Raw genomic sequence first — 21929 nt, forward strand, 5'->3', positions numbered from 1 at the left:
AGGAGTTTGTAATAATCTGCACCACTGCTTTTTGTTGGGTTATTAACCCTTTCAGGGTCCGTCCTGTAGATCTATGGCTTCACGTTGAGTGTCCAAACCATAGATCTACGCCAAAATTCTAGCGCCGTCAAATTTAGAGCGAAAACGCTCATAGGCCTACATGTGAGAGAACGGGTCTCCGTGGTGGGTGTGCGCCATAAACAAAAAATCTAGGCGCCCGCATAGCATTGTGGGAACACCAGCTCAGTTACCCTTGTTCACCATGCCTCGTCGCAAGTCAGCTCTCACTCCCCGGAAAATTGGGACTCTCCTCTTCCTATCTGATAGTTCTGACAGTGATGGAAGTGGAAATGAAGACGAATTCTACGGCTTTGATCAGTTAGTGACCGAAAAGAATGACCAGGATATCGATAATAGTGCAGAAAACCCTGACGATCCTCAACCTTCTACCTCTGGTGTGGGCACTCGTGACTCACGGTCGGCTGTTCCTCAACGCAAGAGAAAACTAATATTTTCACGTGGCCAGGCCTCTGACTTCAGTAATGATGATGATAGTGACGTGGATTGTGATTTTATTGCGCTCGACGATCATTCGAGTAGTGATAGTGAGGAATCATATTCACCAGTGAAGCGTCGGTATGTTTGCCGCCGCATGCGCTCGGGTAGTGTACCCTATGCTGTGCCCAGGGGACGGAGTACATCCCGGAGTACATCCCGTGGCCCTACACCAGTTTTAGGTAGTGATAGTGAGGATGATGTGGCTACACTTGGCATGGATAGACCACAGGCATCAGTGGATGGTGTTAGTGGTGATGGTAGTGGCACCGCCATGCGTGACTCACCAGCCCACGCTGGGACCCACGCTGCTGACTCGTCAGTTCAAGGACAAAGCGGAGCGTCAGCCACCAGCCCACCACAACCACAACCACCTGCACAACCAGCCTATGATGTCCAGTATCCACCAGCAAACCGTATGTGGGATTGGCAGCAAAATCCCAATTTTGTTCCCAAGCCTCACCACTTTGATGACTCTCAAAGTGGAATTCTACCTACTTGTCCCCTTGGAACCACGGCCAATGAACTGGAATTCTTTGAATTATTCTTTGACCAGCCATTGATGGAAACTATTGTCAGGGAAAGTAATAAGTATTTTGAGTACACCCTGGCAAATACGATCTTATCACCACAGTCAAGACTACACAGGTGGAAAGAGACGACTGTTGCAGAAATGTATTTGCTTTTTGCAACAATAATGCTTATGCCTCATGTGAATAAGCATAATATAAAAGCATACTGGTCCACAGATCAGCTAATTTCTACCCCGGTCTTCAGTGAAATCATACCAGTGAACAGGTTTATCTTACTCTTACGTATGTTGCACTTCTCTGACAAAACCAGGCCTGACAGAAGTGACAGGTTATACAAGATTAGAAATGTTTTCATGTATCTCAAACAAAAGTTCAGCATATACTTTTATCCATTCAAGAATCTTGTAATTGACGAGTCTTTAATTTTGTTCAAACGTAGACTGTCATTCAAGCAGTATATACCGAGCAAGAGGAAACGCTTTGGTATAAAACTGTTTGTACTCTGTGATTGTGACAGTGGCCTGGTGTTGGATATTGTTGTATACACGGGTAGTAAAACATTGAAAGATACCAAGATGTTATTGGGTATCTCAGGTGACGTAGTGAGAAACATGATGGCACCTTATCTTGGTAAGGGGCATACATTATATACCGATAACTGGTACACAAGCCCATTACTCAGTGATTTCATGCGAGTGAACAAGACAGATGTGTGTGGCACAGCGCGTTCTAATCGTAAACATATGCCCAGGCTCAACGCAGGTGCTCGTGGTGATGACGTGCAGGTGTTTACTGCCAATGACATCATGGCATTAAGGTGGCATGACAAACGAGATGTCACATTGTTGACAACTATTCACCGTAATGAAATGCAAGACAGTGGCAAAGTTGATCGAGTGACTAATGAACGTATTCGAAAACCAGTGACAGTGATTGATTATACACAAAACATGCGCTTGGTTGACAAATGTGACATGCAGATTGGTTTTGTTGACTGTGTTCGTAAGAGTTACAAGTGGTACATGAAACTTTTCTTCCATCTCATGGACATTTCAATGCTCAATGCATATAATATGTACCAAATAAAGACTGGCAACAGACCACCGTATGGTGAATTTTGTTTGTCTGTTGTCAGACAACTCATAATGAAGTACCAGGTAAGAACACCTGCTATACAACAAGGTCCTCGAATTCCTCAGGATATACCCAAGCGTTTGAGGAGGGAAGGTGATCATTTCATAATACAACTTCTTTCAACTCAGAAGAAATTTGCTCAGAAGAGATGCATTGTCTGTGCACAAACAAAACGACGGCAACAAAGATGCAAAGACACTCGGTTTATGTGTGAGGAATGTAAGGTGCCTCTGTGCATGGTGGCTTGTTTCAAGGAGTTCCACAAGCTCCAGCAGTTCTAAAACCATGTCCAGTGATTGTAAATATGTAAATATATGATAGAACATTAGTATTATACAAGATTTGTGCATGTTTATTGTAATAAACAACAGTGGTAAACAATAATATGATAATAACTTTAGTGACGTTATTGTGTTCAATACAGTGAGTTTATATATATACATTATATACAGTATTGGTCTCTCAGGCCCCAAATGTTAGTAGGAATAGAAAAAAATTGGAAAAGAAAAGAAAAAATGTAAAAACCGCAAAATAATGTAATGCGCGTATGTGGAATTCGTCGATGTTGCCGCCACCACATCATTTTTGACAAACTTCTTGGCACTGTCTCTCGGTAAGTACTGATCAGAATTTATTTTTTTTGTCTTATTACCTTCACAAAAATATGCTCTTTAATTCTGTAAGAAAAAATAATTTTTTTTTTTCAAAATTTCTTGGACACTGGAGCACCACTTCAGATTTTGGCCTTGGACCCTGAATTAGTAAGTAAGTAAGTAAGTTTATTCAGGTATACACAAATACAGTTACATAGAATTATCATACATAGCAGCATATGTGTAGAGAACCTAGGATAACCCAAAAAAGTCAGACAGAGTGACTTATTTAAAGTGGCTGGCCGTTGTAGATCCCCAAGCACATATACCATAGGTGAGGTAAGTGTATATTAGAGTGATATAAAGTATGGAGCACCTTTCGGGGTACATAGTATCGTATCTTGGAAAGGATACCTACTGTTTTGAAAAGTTTTTTAGTTATATGCTGGATGTGGGTCTGTAGTAGGATGTTATTATTTCACCCAAGTGCTTTCTTGTTTGAGGAACTTGGAAGTTTACAAACTAATAATGCACCAGCAGCTGTGTAGTATGAACTAAAATAATTTAATTGCTTCATGGTATGTTTCATTATCAATATTTACAAGTACACTTACAATAATCTACTGTATGCATATGTTGTTGTAGGTAGTAGGTTGGTAGACAGCAACCGCCCAGGGAGGAAGTACCGTCCTGCCAAGTGAGTGTAAAATGAAAGCCTGTAATTGTTTTACATGATGGTAGGATAGCTGGTGTCCTTTTTTTTGTCTCATAAACATGCAAGATTTCAGGTACGTCTTGCTACTTCTACTTACACTTAGGTCACACTACACATATGTGTACAAGCATATATATACTACACATCCCTCTGGATTTTCTTCTATTTTCTTTCTAGTTCTAGGTTTGTTGAAAAAAAAAAATGCATATGTTGTATTTATTTTACTCACTGTCCAGTGTGGTAGGTCATAATACAAGAACTTCACTCCTTGAAACCAGTTACTTCCTTGAGTACTGATTTAAATTGTTAATCGGATCACTTATCATCTTAAAACATGCACTGACGTTGCTGTTGCAGGGGTGACAAACTTGTCCTGGCATGGTGCCACCATGGTCAAATAATTTTCTCAATGTTAGCAAACATTTCCCTGGAAATTACTGTAGATTGTACAAGTTTCAGAAAAAATACAAAACCAATGGTAATGGAGAGTTGTAGGTCACAGCAGCTGGTAAGCTAAAAAAAACTGCTATAAGATGAGGTCTCCTGGTGTAGCAAGGATTACCCCAGGATAATTGTTTCTTTAGTAATTGTATCCTAAGAGATGAATCTTGCAGGTGAAGGCTATATTTTGTCCCACATATCATGACCTTGGAGTGTTCAAAGATGAGGGTAAGCACTCTAAAATTCTTCCTCCCTTTTTTCCTTTCCATTCCACAAGCCAAATTTTGTCCAGATTGACAAGATGAGGAGCCTCTGAGCCCCACATAGAAAGGTAGATTCAACTTATTTTGGGAAAGGAAAGAAGAGGTAAACAGTTTGTGGAGGATGAGTCACACTTATTGTAGAAGAGCAAGATGATGGCTACTCTACATTAATGTGGACTTGGGAAGAGGCAGTGTGTACAGATCATTGATCCATCCTAGCATCTGTCCTCACAGCACTCTTCTCATGGCCGGCTGCCATGGCATTAAGATAAAACAGAGATGCCTCACTTGCTTGAGTGTCTCATATCTTCAATAGGAAGTACAGTACCCTTATTTATTTAGGAACACTAGATGTTTGTTATTTATTATTCACAGATATTCAGGGTACATTACATGATGGTAGGATTGCTGGTGTCCATTTTTCTGTCTCATAAACATGCAAGGTTTCAGGTACATCTTGCTACTTCTACTTACACTTAGGTCACACTACACATACATGTACAAGCATATATATACACACCCCTCTGGGTTTTCTTCTATTTTCTTACTAGTTCTTGTTTATTTCTTCTTACCTCCATGGGGAAGTGGAACAGAATTCTTCCTCTGTAAGCCATGCGTGTTGTAAGAGGTGACTAAAATGCCAGGAGCAAGGGGCTAGTAACCCCTTCTCCTGTATATATTACTAAATGTAAAAGGAGAAACTTTTCACTTCTCCTTTTGGGCCACCCCACCTCGGTGGGATACGGCCAGTGTGTTGAAAGAAGAAAGATTCAGGGTACGTATGAATGTGTTTGTACCCGTGATTTACATATCTTGTCAATCACAGCCTAGTCATGTATAAATAATAAACAAAAACTCCTAACCCTTGCATTATATATATAACCTGGAGAAATTCTTAGTGCACTTCCATTTCTTTAGTGATAAGGGCCAAGCCAGATGTGTTAAAGCACCAGTGTAGGCTTGGGGTCCTTACCTCTAAAATATAAATACACATACTGTAAAGCCATCTTGGAGTGGTTTGGTGCAGACTGCAGCCCTTCGCTATATCCACTCGTAACATATAACTAGCATTCTTTTTTATATAAGGTAAGTGGAAGTATATCTAACCTCATATTAGCAAAGTGCTGATCCATTGCACCACCATTTGGGAAGTTATGAGACATGCGGCCCATCAGGTGGCAGAAGCACGAGTATGTGGCTGCTTCATCATCAAAAATAACAAGAAGTGGTGCAACCAGATCACACATTCCTTGCATGTATCCTGTATCAAGGTGTTCCCAAACGTATCTACAGAAAAAAAGCATAAATTATGGAAAAGAGCAAGTTTGATCATTCCTAGAGTCACCTAGATGACAAAAACTTAATGACATTCCATAATGTAGTAGAACAAAATGATAAACTTTTACTTAATAAAGCTTGCACATGTTTTACATATGCCTTATATTAAGCAGATCTTAAAGAAAATAAGTTGAGTATTTCTTACTTTTGAACTTTCAAAATAAAACAGACTCACGTGCACATCACATTACGTAGTTTCTCAAGGTTATCTTGAGTAAAGTACCAGTAGTTACGATCACACCTTTGTACATCTTTATCAATACGGTGCAAATTCAGCCCAAAGGTTTCCAGCAGTTCCATCTGAGAATATTCATAAAATATTTATTACTTAGCAAATGAGAATGAAGAAGGATGAAAAAACAGAAATTCAGCAATAGATAAGGAATATTTTCTTGACACAATCAATAAGAACACAAGGTCATAACTTATTACAAAGAGTAGTGCAGGAAAGATATTAAAAATATTTCTTCACAAAAAAGTGGTTTACAACTGAAAAAGGCATTAAAATTTTAATAGTAAAGTCAGGGCAGCATGAGCATAGATCTGCTCTTGTATCTATAAATAGGTAATCAAAACTGTGCTCATGAAGTAGTAGATTATTTTTTGGATTGCACTAACTTATCAAAGCAATACTTACTGAGTACACTCCTCCCTGAGAGGATGCTGGTGAAATACAGGATGATCTAGATTCTAAACTGTGGCCATCTTGGTTTTCTTCAACAGCTAAAGTATCCATGTTCTTATCATCATTACCAGGTCCATTTTCTGAAGTGACATCACCATGTTCTTTGGCACTGTCTTCACTAGTTCCATTTTCTGTGATACTCTTGACCTCATCATCTACTGCAGCTTCATCATCCACACCATTTACTGCAAACAATAATACTCTCAGATGATATAAACAAATTATGACATTAATTCATTTAGATGAAAGAAATCAGTAAAGAATCAGAAAAATACAGAGCACAATATATAAAAATTAAAATTCTTTATATGAGAAAACAAAAATACTGTAGTAAGGTTAATATTAAAAAGGTAAAATAAAAATATTAAATAAACCTTGCAATTATTGCAATATATAAAAATGTTGCATAAGCAAAGTAATTTCCAGTCCAGGTATTAAAGATCTGCATAACTATTACAAACTGCACTACAAGAGAAGTGACAAATGTACAATTTACACTAGTATACAAGCATACTTAATTAAAAGAAAATCACATACAGTATTGTATAACATTGCAATTTATTGAAGAAAAAATAAAAAGCATGCTATTAATTTGGTGGATTTAAAAAAAAAATAATAAAAACGTAAAAAAATAACTACTGAAAATTAAGTCTTTTCTTCTTCTTTCAACAAACTGGCTGTATCCCACCGAGGCAGGGTGGCCCAAAAATAACAACAAAAGTTGCTCTTTTTACATGTAATAATTAATACAGGAGAAGTGGTTACTAGCCCTTTGCTCCCATCATTTTAGGTTCTGATGAACCACTAAGGTATACAGCACAACTTCTCTAGTATCACCTTGCCTTGTGCTAATTTTGGTCCTCTCCTTACCTCTTATAGTTCTAAATGCCTCCTTCTGCCTTCCATTTTCTCTATTAGGAAGTAACTTTTTTCAATAAATGATCACTGGCTCCTACAATAAACTATCAGCATCTAGACCAGTATCAACATAGAAAGCTTTTAGCACTCTCCCTATGGAACTGTACCTATTAGTAGAGTTCTGTTGTAGACTCTAAAGCTCCACACAATTGTTTAAAGAAGATAGTCACAGATTTTCTTTAGTGCAAAGAGCTTAGTCATACCAGGACTACATGTCCAGTGATACAGTCACATCAACAGAAGATTTCACAGAGAAGGATTATGACAAGAAGGAAATACTTCCCAAAGACATATGGATGTAGTAAGAGATATTAGTGTTGATAGACAATGATCAGACTGTAGATGGTTCTCACATGCCACCAACAACTTCTCTTAATATGTCTGCCTAAGTATGAAGACAAGAACTCTATTTGCTGTTGCCCACACAATGTCCATCAAATTATCTCCAGAGATGGACTATAATATGAAAATCTTCTCATCCAAGTTAAAATTTGCCTACAACAAGTTACAACTTGCCTACAAAACATGTAGCCAGGAAGATACCCATATGGGAATAATAATGGCTTTATCTCAGGCTCACATGGATCAAAATAAGGAAAATGCAATATTTACAGAGACCTATGAGATCATTCAGTGACACTGTCAATGAAATGGTATATACATTTACAAATACTAACTAAAACTAAGGCTTAAAAGATAAAGCTAACCCTCATAAAAATCCACCATATTAAGGATTATGTAGTTCAAGCAAACATGTGTGCTATTTTCTGAGTCAATATCATGATGAGAGTTCTGGGTCATCCACACCTAAATATATGGAACCTCGGTATGCGATCTTAGTTCATTCCAGAAGGCTGTTCAAGTGCTGCTCCGTTTGAGTATAGAACAAATTCTTCCCAACCAATTTTCTGTTTGATTGGTTGTTATCACTAATCTTCGTAGGCCCCATGGTGACTTACACAAATACAAAAAAACACCAAAAAATGCCAAGAAACACAAAATAGTTTACAATGAAGTTCTGGCAGGTCGCATTTGTTTAGTCAAGTGCTGAGTTTTGTTTGAGTAGAGAGCTGGTCGTATACCGAGGTTCCACTGTATAATTATTGCAAGCAATTAATGAATCATTTCAAGATGTGACAAGCATAAGCATCAAAAAGAGATTTTTTGGCAGTATGATCTTCTTTCTCTACACTTCTCAAGAGTTTTGTAGATCTAATCCCAAAGGAGATATGACAATTCATTCATTTGGCCATAAAATACAGTACTTTCTCTACTAGGTCAGCTGCATCTGCTAAACTCTCATTCTCTTTCCACATAGTACCTAGGAAGAGGTAGACGTTTAATTAGTCTAAAACCACTTTCAAAGTAACTCCCCTAAGAGAAGGGGCCTATCTTGGCCTTCCTTCCTATGGGTTTAGTGTTTTCCCCTGATTAACAATTATAATTCAAAGCTACTTAAATCCACAGATTTGACAGATGCTTGAAATGACCTTTGCAGGAGTGTACTGAGGATACTTTAAATGCTCAACACATCACAATTATTATAAAGGTGTGAGCTCATGACAAAAGTACCTAACAGCTAACAGGTTCTTGGACTAGTGGTCACAGTACAACAGCTGATTATTAACAATGTCATCATTCATCTGAGAGCTCTTAATGTAACACAACTTCATGGAAGTATGGAAGATATTCCTGAAGCTGTTTAAGTCCCGAATGACTAAGATGTCTGAATTTCTAGAGAATCTATTCTCCAATACAGCAGTTCGACTAATCATAAATTACATCCAGCTAGGCACAGGGAACTTATGTCTTGTACGTATGTTTAAGCTACCAGGAAAATACAATATTAAAGTTATCCCAGACATGAAAATAAGTTGTCTTTAGGAGGCTTGTTTTGGGATAGAGGGAGATCCACTCAATGAGGCCCTGAGATTCAGAGACCATCTTAGAAATACAAGTCTCCTCCACTGTTGTGATTTCCCACTCCCCATGTCCTCGGTTCGACCACTTCATTATTAGTGATTGTTTAAAATTTTATCTAAGCACAGAAAAGAAACCAAGCTTAATTCACAAATAATTCACATTTAAAAGAGGGTTATTTGTAATTTGTATCAGCCATGGTGTTGTAACTTTTAATACTTCATCCTCATTCAAGGCTTCAAGGACCTGACCTGCCTTTAGCCACTGCTAATATTAAAGATGTCAAGAAGGAATCCATTGCCAAGGTTCCTTTTACCCTAGTCCAATCTTGTTGGTCATCTACAATAAGTTCATAAAGGGCATTCTACTATGTTCCCATTCTCCAAGATATCTGCCGACACCATCTTCCAAATAGGAGTAAAAGGGGGTGAATTGCCTTTTGTGACCATGCCTTTTCGGTCTCAACGCGACTCTTTATATTTTCACTTGAGTTTGTTATCCACTTATCAACAGCTTCAAGACACAGGGCTCATCAGTGTTTGCCTAATTAGCAGAATTTGGGATGTCACTACTGACACGTTATGGCTAGGCTACAGGAACTCCTGGAAGTTTGCACTACCAGCTGGTGTAGTCCTAATTAAACATAAACTTTGCTAAAGCAACTACTGTCACACCTTGTGACATTATGTGCTGTAATGCAACAAAACTGATGAAGTCAGAGAAAAATTACTTATTAATGCTCAAGAAATGTTGAAGTGTTTTATCAACAGTGGCATATTACCAGCCACTATGAAAAAATACCTTAATTTTGCCTATTTTAAGTAACTTGCAGCCACCTTAATTTATCTAAATGCAACCATATCTTGCTAAATATGATGTACTCCTAAACACATACATTACAGTGCTTTTGTGACTGAATTCGTGACAATGTAAAGTCATTATAATTGCTCTGAGGTCATGAAAAATGGTAAATAGTTCTTTACCACTGTAATCTGCTTGGCAAACACAAATACTGGGGATCAGTCCATTTGTTATCCTTTGACTAATGAATAATGTATGTATATATTCATATAATGAAAATAATATCTGAGGTGAAGGAAATCTGATATGTTATAATTGAAAATGAAACATTGTTTAAAATAGTAAATCAAATACAATACTTATGTTACAGTTTGATTTCTGCTTGTCAGTAAAATATTTTCTTTAGGTAAACTTGGACTGTGAATCCCCTCCATGAACTGCAGTTATAGTACATATTATGCTTTTATGTTTTTGTTTTCTTAAATTGCTATTTCTATTGCCCCCATTATACTAATCAGAGTGCTGACCCAAATAAAGCTATTTCACTGGCATGCTGCAGTGATGGATTCTGGACCCAAGAATGAACTATTGACAATGCTGGGGGTTGGGGGCTGCACAGGCCCATAGATAGAGAAGGGAATCTAAAACTTTCAGGTCTCTACAGAAAATGAAGGATGAGTTCCCTCATATCTAGTTATCCATAAGTGTTTCTACTATCATAAAGAAAGCTCTGAATCTGAAAAAAGGTGAAAATTTGGAAAATTTCTCTTAATTCAGATTTTTCTGAGTAACTGAGAATGCTTTCTGAAATTTTGGAATGCTAATGTTCTAAGATAAAAAAAAATAATATTAATTAAGAATAACTCTATAATTCACATTCTATCATTGTCTTAATACGAGAACTAGCTAGAAGTGTCCAAATTCTATTATTCAGAATTTTCTATACAAATATTTGGTCACCCTTCCTGGGCATGCATTACTATTATTCTGAGTACGAGAGATATTATTGTATAGAAATTTTGTATTAGGGACGACTGTCATACTGCATATTAATGAACAAAGTTATACATCTTGGAAAATATAAAATATATATAATGGACAGATGCTGCACTTGGAATATCAGTTATGAAAGCCATATATGTACTCTACTTTTGAAAGCCTATGATTTTTTTTTTATTTCAACATTAGCTATCAAATAAGCTAAAAATTATCTGCCTCAACAGTGAACAAAAATTTAATTTAAATGTGTAATATCTTTCTATGAATGTAATCTGGAGAATATATTATATAAAAAAAACAGTGTACAAGAATAATTTTCTGAGAAAGGACATTACATCTGATGTGGTTATAGAAACAGAATATTATAGAGCTACATATGCGAGCGTAAATCCTTTGGTTTAAATTTCACTTATCTACCTCAGTGGGAACACCTTCAAAACCTTCATCTCCAGCAGAATAAGCAAAATCAAATTATTGCAGAGCTGCGAGAGTCACAAAGCGGGCATAAGAAACACAATGACTACACACCTACGTCAGAGTGGCTGCCACTGTCTAGGGAGGCTTTGCTAACTATAACTGGGGTGGTGATGGGGGGATAACATGTCTCCACGGTGAACGAGCCACTAACACAGGCTGCTGTAAGAACGGAAATACTAAAGATACACACAAACACCAATGCTACTAGAGTAAACAAAATGAGAAAATAAAGTATGATTGATATTATCAGTGCTATTAGAGAAAACAAAACTCTTAAAGGAATTCATTATATAAATATTAATAGAAAATAATATTAGCATAAACTCATCAGTGGATGAATATAAACATAATATAAGTAGACGAAAAATATTCCGACCTCTGGAATAGAAAAAATATATTATTGGGTTTATTTATATGCCATATTTAAGAAAGTATCACAAAAAGTATCCATTTTTATATACAAACACTATAAAACACTGCCAATAATATGAAAAAAATTGTGTGGTATACTGATTCATATGTAATGCAGTAACTTTCTTCCTCTGTGATATGTTGCAAAATTGTATGTCTAATAATATGGACTAACTCCACATATTTAATAATATAATTAACTGGGTCCTGCACTGCAATAACATGATTCGTTTTTTTGCTATGTAATATTATTAACTTCCTTACTGTTACAAACACGCCAGAAGCTGTGAATCAACCCCTATAACCACATATAGGCGAGTGCATGCACACACGCATGCAAGACTCTGTACATCATGTACATCAGGCCCATACTGGAGTATGCAGCACCAGTTTGGAACCCACACCTGATCAAGCACTTCAATAAATTAAAGAAAGTGCAAAGGTTTGCAAAATGGTGAGTTCAAGAGCTAAGGAAAATGTCCTACAAAGAAAGGTTAACTGAAATCAGCCTGACAACATTGAAGGACAGAAGCATTAGGGGAGATATGATAACGATATACAAAATACTGTGAGGAATTGACAAGGCGGACAGAGACAGGATGTTCCGGAGATGGGACACAGAAGCAAGGGGTCACAACTGGAAGTTGAAGACTCAGATGAGTCAGAGATGTTAGGAAGTATTTCTTCAGTCAGAGAGTTGTCAGGAAGTGAAATAGTCTGGAAAGTGATATAGTGGAGGCAGTAACCGTATATAGCTTTAACCCTTAAACTGTCCAAATGTAGATACACATTTGCTCACGTCGCACTCCGAACGTAGATCTATGTTTTTTTCACATAAGAAAGAATGTAAAATCGAACGCAGATCTATGTTCAGAGCACTACACGAGCAAACGTATATCTATGTTTGGACAGTTTAGGGGTTAATACGAGGTAAAATGAAGCACATGAAGCAGGGAGAGGACCTAGAAGTGATCAGTGAGGTGAGTCAGGAGCTATGTCTCGACTCCTGCAACCACAAATACGTGAGTACACACACAAACACACACAAACTTGAGATTCAAAGAAGTGTTCACAGAGGAGACAGAAGGGACTCCAGAAAGACGGAGAGGTGGGGTACACCCCCAAGTGATGGACACAATACATACAACCAAGGAAGAAGTGAAGAGGCTGCTGAGTGAGCTAAATACCTTAAAGGTGATGGGGCTGGATAACATCTCTCCATGGATCTTGAGAGAAGGAGCAGAGGCACTATGTGTACCCCTAACAACAATATTCAACACATTTATTGAAACAGGGAGATTACCTGAGGTATTGAAGACAGCAAATGTAATCCCAATTTTTAAAAAAGGAGACAGACATGAAGCACTAAACTACAGTGTCACTGACATGTATAGTATGCAAAGTCATGGAGAAGAATATCAGGAGAAGAGTGGTGGAACACCTAGAAAGTAATGATCTCATCAACAGCAGCCAACATGGTTTCAGGGACAGGAAATCCTGTGTCACAAACCTACTGGAGTTCTATGACATGGTGACAGCAGTAAGACAAGAGAGAGAGGGGTGGGTGGATTGCATTTTCTTGGACTGCAAGAAGGCGTTTGACACAGTACCACACAAGAGATTAGTGCAAAAACTGGAGGACCAAGCAGGGATAACAGGGAAGGCACTGCAATGGATCAGGGAATACTTGTCAGGAAGACAGCAGCGAGTCATGGTACGTGGCGAGGTGTCAGAGTGGGCACCTGTGACCAGCGGGGTCCCACAGGGGTCAGTCCTAGGACCAGTGCTGTTTCTGGTATTTGTGAACGACATGACGGAAGGAATAAACTCCGAGGTGTCCCTGTTTGCAGATGACGTGAAGTTGATGAGAAGAGTTCATTCGATCGAAGACCAGGCAGAAATACAAAGGGATCTGGACAGGCTGCAGACCTGGTCCAGCAACTGGCTCCTGGAGTTCAATTCCACCAAGTGCAAAGTCATGAGGATTGGGGAAGGGCAAAGAAGACTGCAGATGGAGTACAGTCTAGGGGGCCAGAGACTACAAACATCACTCAAGGAAAAAGATCTTTATCTGGAGTTTATCTGGAGAGAGTTCCGGGGGTCAACGCCCCCGCGGCCCGGTCTGTGACCAGGCCTCCTTAGGTCAGTGTCCCAGGATGCGACCCACACCAGTCGACTAACACCCAGGTACCCATTTTACTGATGGGGAACATAGACAACAGGTGGAAAGAAACACGTCCAATGTTTCTACTCTGGCTGGGAATCGAACCCAGGCCCTCACCGTGTGAAGCGAGAGCGTTAACCACCAGGCCACCAGAGTGAGTATAACACCAGGCACATCTCCTGAAGCGCACATCAACCAAATAACTGCCGCAGCATATGGGCGCCTGGCAAACCTCAGAACAGCATTCTGACATCTTAATAAGGAATCGTTCAGGACCCTGTACACCGTGTACGTTAGGCCCATATTGGAGTATGCGGCACCAGTTTGGAACCCACACCTAGCCAAGCATGTAAAGAAACTAGAGAAAGTGCAAAGGTTTGCAACAAGACTAGTCCCAGAGTTAAGAGGTATGTCCTATGAGGAGAGGTTAAGGGAAATCAATCTGACGACACTGGAGGACAGGAGAGATAGGGGGGACATGATAACGACTTACAAAATACTGAGAGGAATTGACAAGGTGGACAAAGACAGGATGTTCCAGAGACTGGACACAGCAACACGGGGACACAGTTGGAAGCTGAAGACGCAGATGAATCAAAGGGATGTTAGGAAGTATTTCTTTAGCCACAGAGTAGTCAGGAAGTGGAATAGTTTGGGAAGCGATGTGGTGGAGGCAGGATCCATACATAGCTTTAAGCAGAGGTACGATAAAGCTCATGGTTCAGGGAGAGTGACCTAGTAGCGGCCAGTGAAGAGGAGGGGCCAGGAGCTAGGACTCGACCCCTGAAACCTCAACTAGGTGAGTTCACACATGTTTACCTGGAGAGAGTTCCGGGGGTCAACATCCCCGCGGCCCGGTCTGTGACCAGGCCTCCTGGTGGATCAGAGCCTGGTCAACCAGGCTGTTACTGCTGGCTGCACGCATGTGAACGACATGACAGAAGGGATAGACTCAGAAGTGTCCCTGTTTGCAGATGATGTGAAGTTAATGAAGAGAAATAACCCTTTCAGGGTCTAGCGGCCCTCTCCTAAACTTGTTCTCAGGGTCAAAAATTATTTTTTCTTATGAAAAAAATAGAGAAACTTTTCCCGATCATAATGACACCAAAGTATGAAATTTGATGGAAAAATTATGGAATTATGCTCTCACGAAGTTAGCGATCTCGACGATGTTTATGCATTGTCAATTTTGCCAACTTTGAGCCCAATTTTTGGCCAATTCCAGTTTACTAGTCGACAAAAATCCTATCTCCATTTTTTCTATCGAATGAGTACAAGAAACCACCCATTTACCGATTTCATCTATCCAATAAAGTGGTCAGAAATTAGGAATTCTGCCAATTTCACACAAATTTCAAAAGATGCCAATTTCCAAATAGGGTCCAGAATAAACAAGACATACATTCCTGGCACTAAAATAACATTTCCTCTGCTCATCAGTCAAGTCCCCAGGCCCTTCTTACATTTCTTTTGCTTTCCACTTAGAATTTTTATTCTCACAAAAAAATAGAAGATTTACTGTTATGCAGACTACTGCATTAGTGTAGAAATGGTATAAATAATATCAGCACACCTGTGAAAGAATATTAGACTCATCAGTTGACGTGTATTGGACACGTGGCATGATTTGTTTACTTTCGAACTTTGGCAAAAATCAAACATTTTTTTTTCATTGTGAAACCAATCAAAATCATCTCAATTTCTGTAATATGTCTTCCATTCTATATAATGAGACCAGGAAAACTAGAATACAACCATAAATACCATACGAAAATACAGTGCAAAGTCGCTTTTTTAAAACAAAAACACGGTCAAAGTTTTTTTTTCTCATTATGCAATGTGTGCTGAAGGATTTTTTTTATACTGTGCACACTGACCACATAGACCCATTCTTTCATATGTAGGCCTACCAGCTTTCTCTCGCTAGATTTGAAGGCGCCAGAATTTAGGCATACTAGTAAGTCAATAACCCTGCTGCGTAAGCCCTACTAGAACGTCGGAAACCCTGAAAGGGTTAAATCAGATGCAGACCAGACAGGTCTACAAAGAGACCTGGACAGGCTGGACGCATGGTCCAGCAACTGGCTCCTAGAATTTAACCCTGCCAAATGCAAAGTCATGAAGATCGGGAAAGTGCAAAGAAGACCGCAGACAGAATATAGGCTAGGAGGCCAAAGACTGCAAACCTCACTCAAGGAAAAAGATCTAGGAGTGAGTATAATACCGAGTATATCGCCAGAAGTGCACATTAACCAGATAACTGCTGTGGCATATGGGCGCCTGGCAAACCTGAGATCAGTGTTCCAGTACCTCAGTAAGGAACTGTTCAAGACTTTATACACTGTCTACGTCAGTGTTGCAAAGGTTTGTTGCAAGGTTTGCAACAAGGCTGGTTCCAGAGCTAAGGGGAATATCCTATGAAGAAAGGTTAAGGGAAATTGGTCTGACGACACTGGAGGACAGGAGGGTCAGGGGAGACATGATAACGACATACAAAATACTACATGGAATAGACAAGGTGGACAGGGACAGGATGTTCCAGAGATGGGACACAGAAACAAGGGGTCACAATTGGAAGCTGAAGACTCTTATGAGTCAAAGGGATGTTAGGAAGCATTTCTTCAGCCACAGAGTTGTTAGGAAGTGGAATAGTCTGGCAAGCGATGAAGTGGAGGCAGGAACTATACATAGTTTTAAGACGAGGTATGATAAAGCTCATGGAGCAGGGAAAGGGAGGACCCAGTAGAGGTCAGTGAAGAGGGAGGGCCAGGAGCGGAGTCTCGGCCCCTGCAACCACAATTAGGTGAGTACAATTAGGCGAGTACACACACAGTAAGGAGTCATTCAAGACCTGTACACCATGTACGTCAGGCCCATACTGGAGTATGCAGCACCAGTTTGAAGCCTACACCTGGTCAAGCACATCAAGAAATTAAAGAAAGTGCAAAGGTTTGCAACAAGGCTAGTTCCAGAGTTAAGGGGAATTTCATATAAAGAAGGTTAAGGGAAACTGGCCTGACAACACTGGAGGACAGGAAGGTTAGGGAAGACATGATAACGACATACAAAATACTGAGAGGAATAGATAAGGTGGACAATGCAGGATGTTCCAGAGATGGGACACAGAAACAAGGGATCACAATTGGAAGTAGAAGACTCAGATGAGTCAAAGAGATGTTAGGAAATATTTCTTTAGTCACAGAGTTGTCAGGAAGTGGAATAGTCTGGCAAGTGATGCAGTGGAGGCAGGAACCATTTATAGTTTTAAGACGAGGTATGATAAAGCTATGGAGCAGGGAGAGAGAGAGGACCTAGTAGCAGTGAAGAGGTGGGGCCAGAAGCTATGTCTCAACCCTGCAACCACAATTAGGTGAGTACACACACACACACACACACACACACACACACACACACACACACACACACACACACACACACACACACACACACACACACACACACACACACACACACACAAAAACAGGATTTTATATAAATATTTGTCTAGGGGTGCACTACTAGCAAGGTACTAATAGATTAAGGTGGAGCAAAGAGAACTAAAAAACTAGACTTGTAAATGAAGTAATCAAGTGTAAAAAGTGCATAGTATAAGTGGGAAGAGAGTACCATTTACAAGAAGATTATAGACAAGCCAAATTCAAGTCATGGAGACAGCAAGGGAAGGTCTGACACAAGTACTCTACTCTCATGCATAAATGTTTGGCAAGTCATGGAGATAGCAAGGGAAGGTCTGACACAAGTGCTCTACTCTCATGCATAAACTCTAACAGTGAATTTATATGGTGAACAATTTAAGGAAAAATCTAAATACAGGAATTATATGAGACCAGAAATAATTCAAGATAACCAAGAACTAATAAAACAGTTTTCACTTGCATCTCTCAAAGTTCAGTCGGTCAGCTGGAAGCATTACCAGACAATCAATGAGCAACCAAAAATCTCTAGTCATTATTGTATTATTACCTACTTTGGTGGTGGCAAGTTTTTATATTGTGTGAATGGTGTATTAGTGTTTCAAGAACAGCCATTTTAACCCTTAAACTGTCCAAACATAGATCTACATTCATGTGCGTAGCGCTCCGATCTTGATTTTCCTAATTTGAAAGCATGTAAAAAAAACGCAGATCTACATTCTGAGCCCCCCACATGTGGATGTAGATCTACGTTTGGACAGTTTAAGGGTTAAGAAGAATACATATAATACATATATTTTCTGTATATCTTCTAAAGCAGTATCATTATTCATGTGAAACTTTATAAAATGACTAATATATTCTAAAACAAAACTCTGATAATGTTTTCATGACTGGGCTTTGATGACCCACTAGGAACAGTCAGCCCACACTCACACTTCTACTCACCTCTAATACAGTAAAGTGGACCCTCGAATTTAGAAGTGCCTTTTCTGTATGCAAACTATGAAATGTATTGTTTGTTAATATTTTTGGGTGTCTGGAATGGTTTAATTGGATTTACATTATTTCCTATGGGAAGTATTAAAAAAACATACATTTTATAGATAATAAAAATAGTTTTGCATACAGAAAATGCACAACTAAATTCGAGGGACCACTGTATATCAGTAGGACTATTTTGCAATTTATAGCTTAGTATGTTCCCTGCCCTATTTTATATTTTGTTTCCTATCTTCTGCCGAATGGAGCCCACTAAAGCCAACCAGTGGCTGGCCTTATCATTTTATTCACTTGCTATTATTTTCATATGTCTCTTGGCCAGCTGTATTTATTTGTCTAACACTGGGCAGTTCTTTCCATGTTAGGATGTGTGACTGGTAGAGGCAGGATGTAGTTATTACACATTTTTGATGTACCTTAACACCACAGATCTATTGAATGCTTATTCAGTGAAGCACTTCAACCGTGGTTGTTTAATATATTTATAGATGGGGTTGCAAGAGAAGTAAATGTGAGGGTCTTGGCAAGAGGCGTGGAGTTAAAAGGTAAGGAATCACACAAAAAGTGGGAGTTGTCACAGTTGTTCTTTGCTGATGACACTGTGCTCTTGGGAGATTCTGAAGAGAAGTTGCAGAGGTTGGTGGATGAATTTGGTAGGGTATGCAAAACAAGAAAATTAAAAGTGAATACAGGAAAGAGTAAGGTTATGAGGATAACAAAAAGATTAAGTGATGAAAGATTGGATATCAGATTGGACGGAGAGAGTATGGAGGAGGTGAATGCATTCAGATATTTGGGAGTGGACATGTCAACGGATGGGTCTATGAAAGATGAGGTGAATCATAGAACTGATGAGAGGAAAAGGGTGAGCGGTGCACTTAGGAGTCTATGGAGACAAAGAACTTTGTCCTTGGAGGCAAAGAGGGGAATGTATGAGAGTATAGTTTTACCAACGCTCTTATATGGGTGTGAAGCATGGGTGATGAATGTTGCAGCGAGAAGGCTGGAGGCAGTGGAGATGTCATGTCTGAGGGCAATGTGTGGTGTGAATATAATGCAGAGAATTCGTAATTTGGAAGTTAGGAGGAGGTGCGGGATTACCAAAACTGTTGTCCAGAGGGCTGAGGAAGGGTTGTTGAGGTGGTTCGGACATGTAGAGAGAATGGAGCGAAACAGAATGACTTCAAGAGTGTATCAGTCTGTAGTGGAAGGAAGGCGGGGTAGGGGTCGGCCTAGGGAAGGTTGGAGGGATGGGGGGTAAAGGAGGTTTTGTGTGCGAGGGGCTTGGACTTCCAGCAGGCATGCATGAGCATGTTTGATAGGAGTGAATGGAGACAAATGATTTTTAATACTTGACATGCTGTTGGAGTGTGAGCAAAGTAACATTTATGAAGGGATTCAGGGAAACCGGCAGGCTGGACTTAGAGTCCTGGAGATGGGAAGTACAGTGCCTGCACTCTGAAGGAGGGGTGTTAATGTTGCAGTTTAAAAACTGTAGTGTAAAGCACCCTTCTGGCAAGACAGTGATGGAGTGAATGATGGTGAAAGTTTTTCTTTTTCGGGCCACCCTGCCTTGGTGGGAATCGGCCAGTGTGTTAATAAATAAAAAAATAACTTCAACCATGGGTCATTTAATACACATATGCACATATGCTTGGGTTGTAAATGCTGCAGCAAGGAGGCAGTTGGAGGCAGTGGATATGTCCTGTCTAAGGGCAATGTGTGGTGTAAATATTATGCAAAAAATTCAGAGTGTGGAAATTAGGAGAAGGTGTGGCGTTAATAAAAGTATTAGTCAGAGGGCTGAAGAGGGTTTGTTGAGGTGGTTTGGTCATTTAGAGAGAATGGATCAAAGTAGAATGACATGGAGAGCGTATAAATCTGTAGGGGAAGGAAGGCGGGGTAGGAGTCTTTCTCGAAAAGGTTGGAGGGAGGGGGTAAAGGTGTTGTGGGCGAGGGGTCGGGACTTCCAGCAAGTGTGCATGAGCGTGTTAGAACGGAGTGAATGGAGACAAATGGTATTTGGTACCTGACGAGCTGTTGGAGTGTGAGCAGGGTAATATTTAGTGAAGGGATTCAGGGAAACCGGTTATTTTATATAACCGGACTTGAGTCCTGGAAATGGGAAGTACGATGCCTGCACTCTAAAAGAGGGGTTTGCGATATTGGAAGTTTGGAGGGATATATTGTGTATTTTTATACGTATATACTTCTAAACTGTTGTATTCTGGGCACCTCTGCAAAAACAGTGATTATGTGTGAGTGAGGTGAAAGTGTTAAATGATGATGAAAGTATTTTCTTTTTGGGGATTTTCTTTCTTTTTGGGTTACCCTGCCTCGGTGGGAGACGGCCAACTTGTTAAGGAAAAAAAAAATGCAACATCCATGTAGGATGAGGATAGGAGGCACACTATGAAGAATCTCATTTTTTGTCTATGGCCCTTATGTGATAATCATCTGAGGATTTTGTCTTATATGATCCTTCGTAAATCTATGCCTTACTTGTTGTTTCCCTTGTTTATGTACTAAACTTTTATTTGTTTATTCTACACATTCGTACCTTGAGTTACGAACTTAATTCTTTCCAGAAGGCTGTTCGAGTGCTAATACTGAATGAATTTGTTCCCATAAGGAATAACGTAAATTAGATTAGTCCGTTCAGACCCCCAAACATACACTTACAAAAGTACTTCCAAAAATACACTTACAAAATTGTTTGAGTTGCGAGCTGTTCAAAACTCGAGGTACCACTGTATTTTCGTGTGGTTTGTATTATTGTTTGTTCTTACATCTAAATCTTTGTTAATCTATTCTTATGAATTTTTCCCATTTTAATATCTGCTTTCATTACTTTATCTTGATCTCTACCTGGAGTTTACCTGGAGAGAGTTCCGGGGGTCAACGCCCCCACGGCCCGGTCTGTGACCAGGCCTCCTGGTGGATCAGAGCCTGATCAACCAGGCTGTTGCTGCTGGCTGCACGCAAACCAACATACGAGCCACAGCCCGGCTGGTCAGGAACCAACTTTAGGTGCTTGTCCAGTGCCAGCTTGAAGACTGCCAGGGGTCTGTTGGTAATCCCCCTTATGTATGCTGGGAAGCAGTTGAACAGTCTCCGGCCCCTGACACTTATTGTATGGTCTCTTAACGTGCTAGTGACACCCCTGCTTTTCATTGGGGGGATGTTGCATCGTCTGCCAAGTCTTTTGCTTTCGTAGTGAGTGATTTTCGTGTGCAAGTTCGGAACTAGTCCCTCTAGGATTTTCCAGGTGTATATAATCATGTATCTCTCCTGCCTGCGTTCCAGGAAATACAGGTTTAGGAACCTCAAGCGCTCCCAGTAATTGAGGTGTTTTATCTCTGTTATGCGCGCCGTGAAGGTTCTCTGTACATTTTCTAGGTCAGCAATTTCACCTGCCTTGAAAGGTGCTGTTAGTGTGCAGCAATATCCCAGCCTAGATAGAACAAGTGACCTGAAGAGTGTCATCATGGGCTTGGCCTCCCTAGTTTTGAAGGTTCTCATTATCCATCCTGTCATTTTTCTAGC

The 21929-nt window shown here is 39.7% G+C and overlaps 1 protein-coding gene across 6 annotated transcripts in view; it reads right to left on the bottom strand.

Moving 5' to 3' along the window:
- Positions 1 to 21929, bottom strand: part of LOC128691561 (small G protein signaling modulator 2) — a 652393-nt gene that overhangs the window by 16989 nt on the left and 613475 nt on the right. For 5 of the 6 annotated variants that reach the window (XM_070088836.1, XM_070088840.1, XM_070088838.1 and 2 more), the window contains 4 exons: positions 11424 to 11531; positions 6210 to 6442; positions 5748 to 5872; positions 5342 to 5521 (listed from right to left, as the gene is read on the bottom strand). In XM_070088836.1, the coding sequence (XP_069944937.1) occupies positions 5342 to 5521; positions 5748 to 5872; positions 6210 to 6442; positions 11424 to 11531 (646 nt within the window). The remainder of the gene's footprint in view (positions 1 to 5341; positions 5522 to 5747; positions 5873 to 6209; positions 6443 to 11423; positions 11532 to 21929) is intronic. The other variant, XM_070088841.1, reaches the window with a different exon arrangement.

The sequence above is a fragment of the Cherax quadricarinatus genome, chromosome 26 (assembly GCF_038502225.1).
Source record: "Cherax quadricarinatus isolate ZL_2023a chromosome 26, ASM3850222v1, whole genome shotgun sequence".
Lineage (NCBI taxonomy): Eukaryota > Metazoa > Arthropoda > Malacostraca > Decapoda > Parastacidae > Cherax > Cherax quadricarinatus.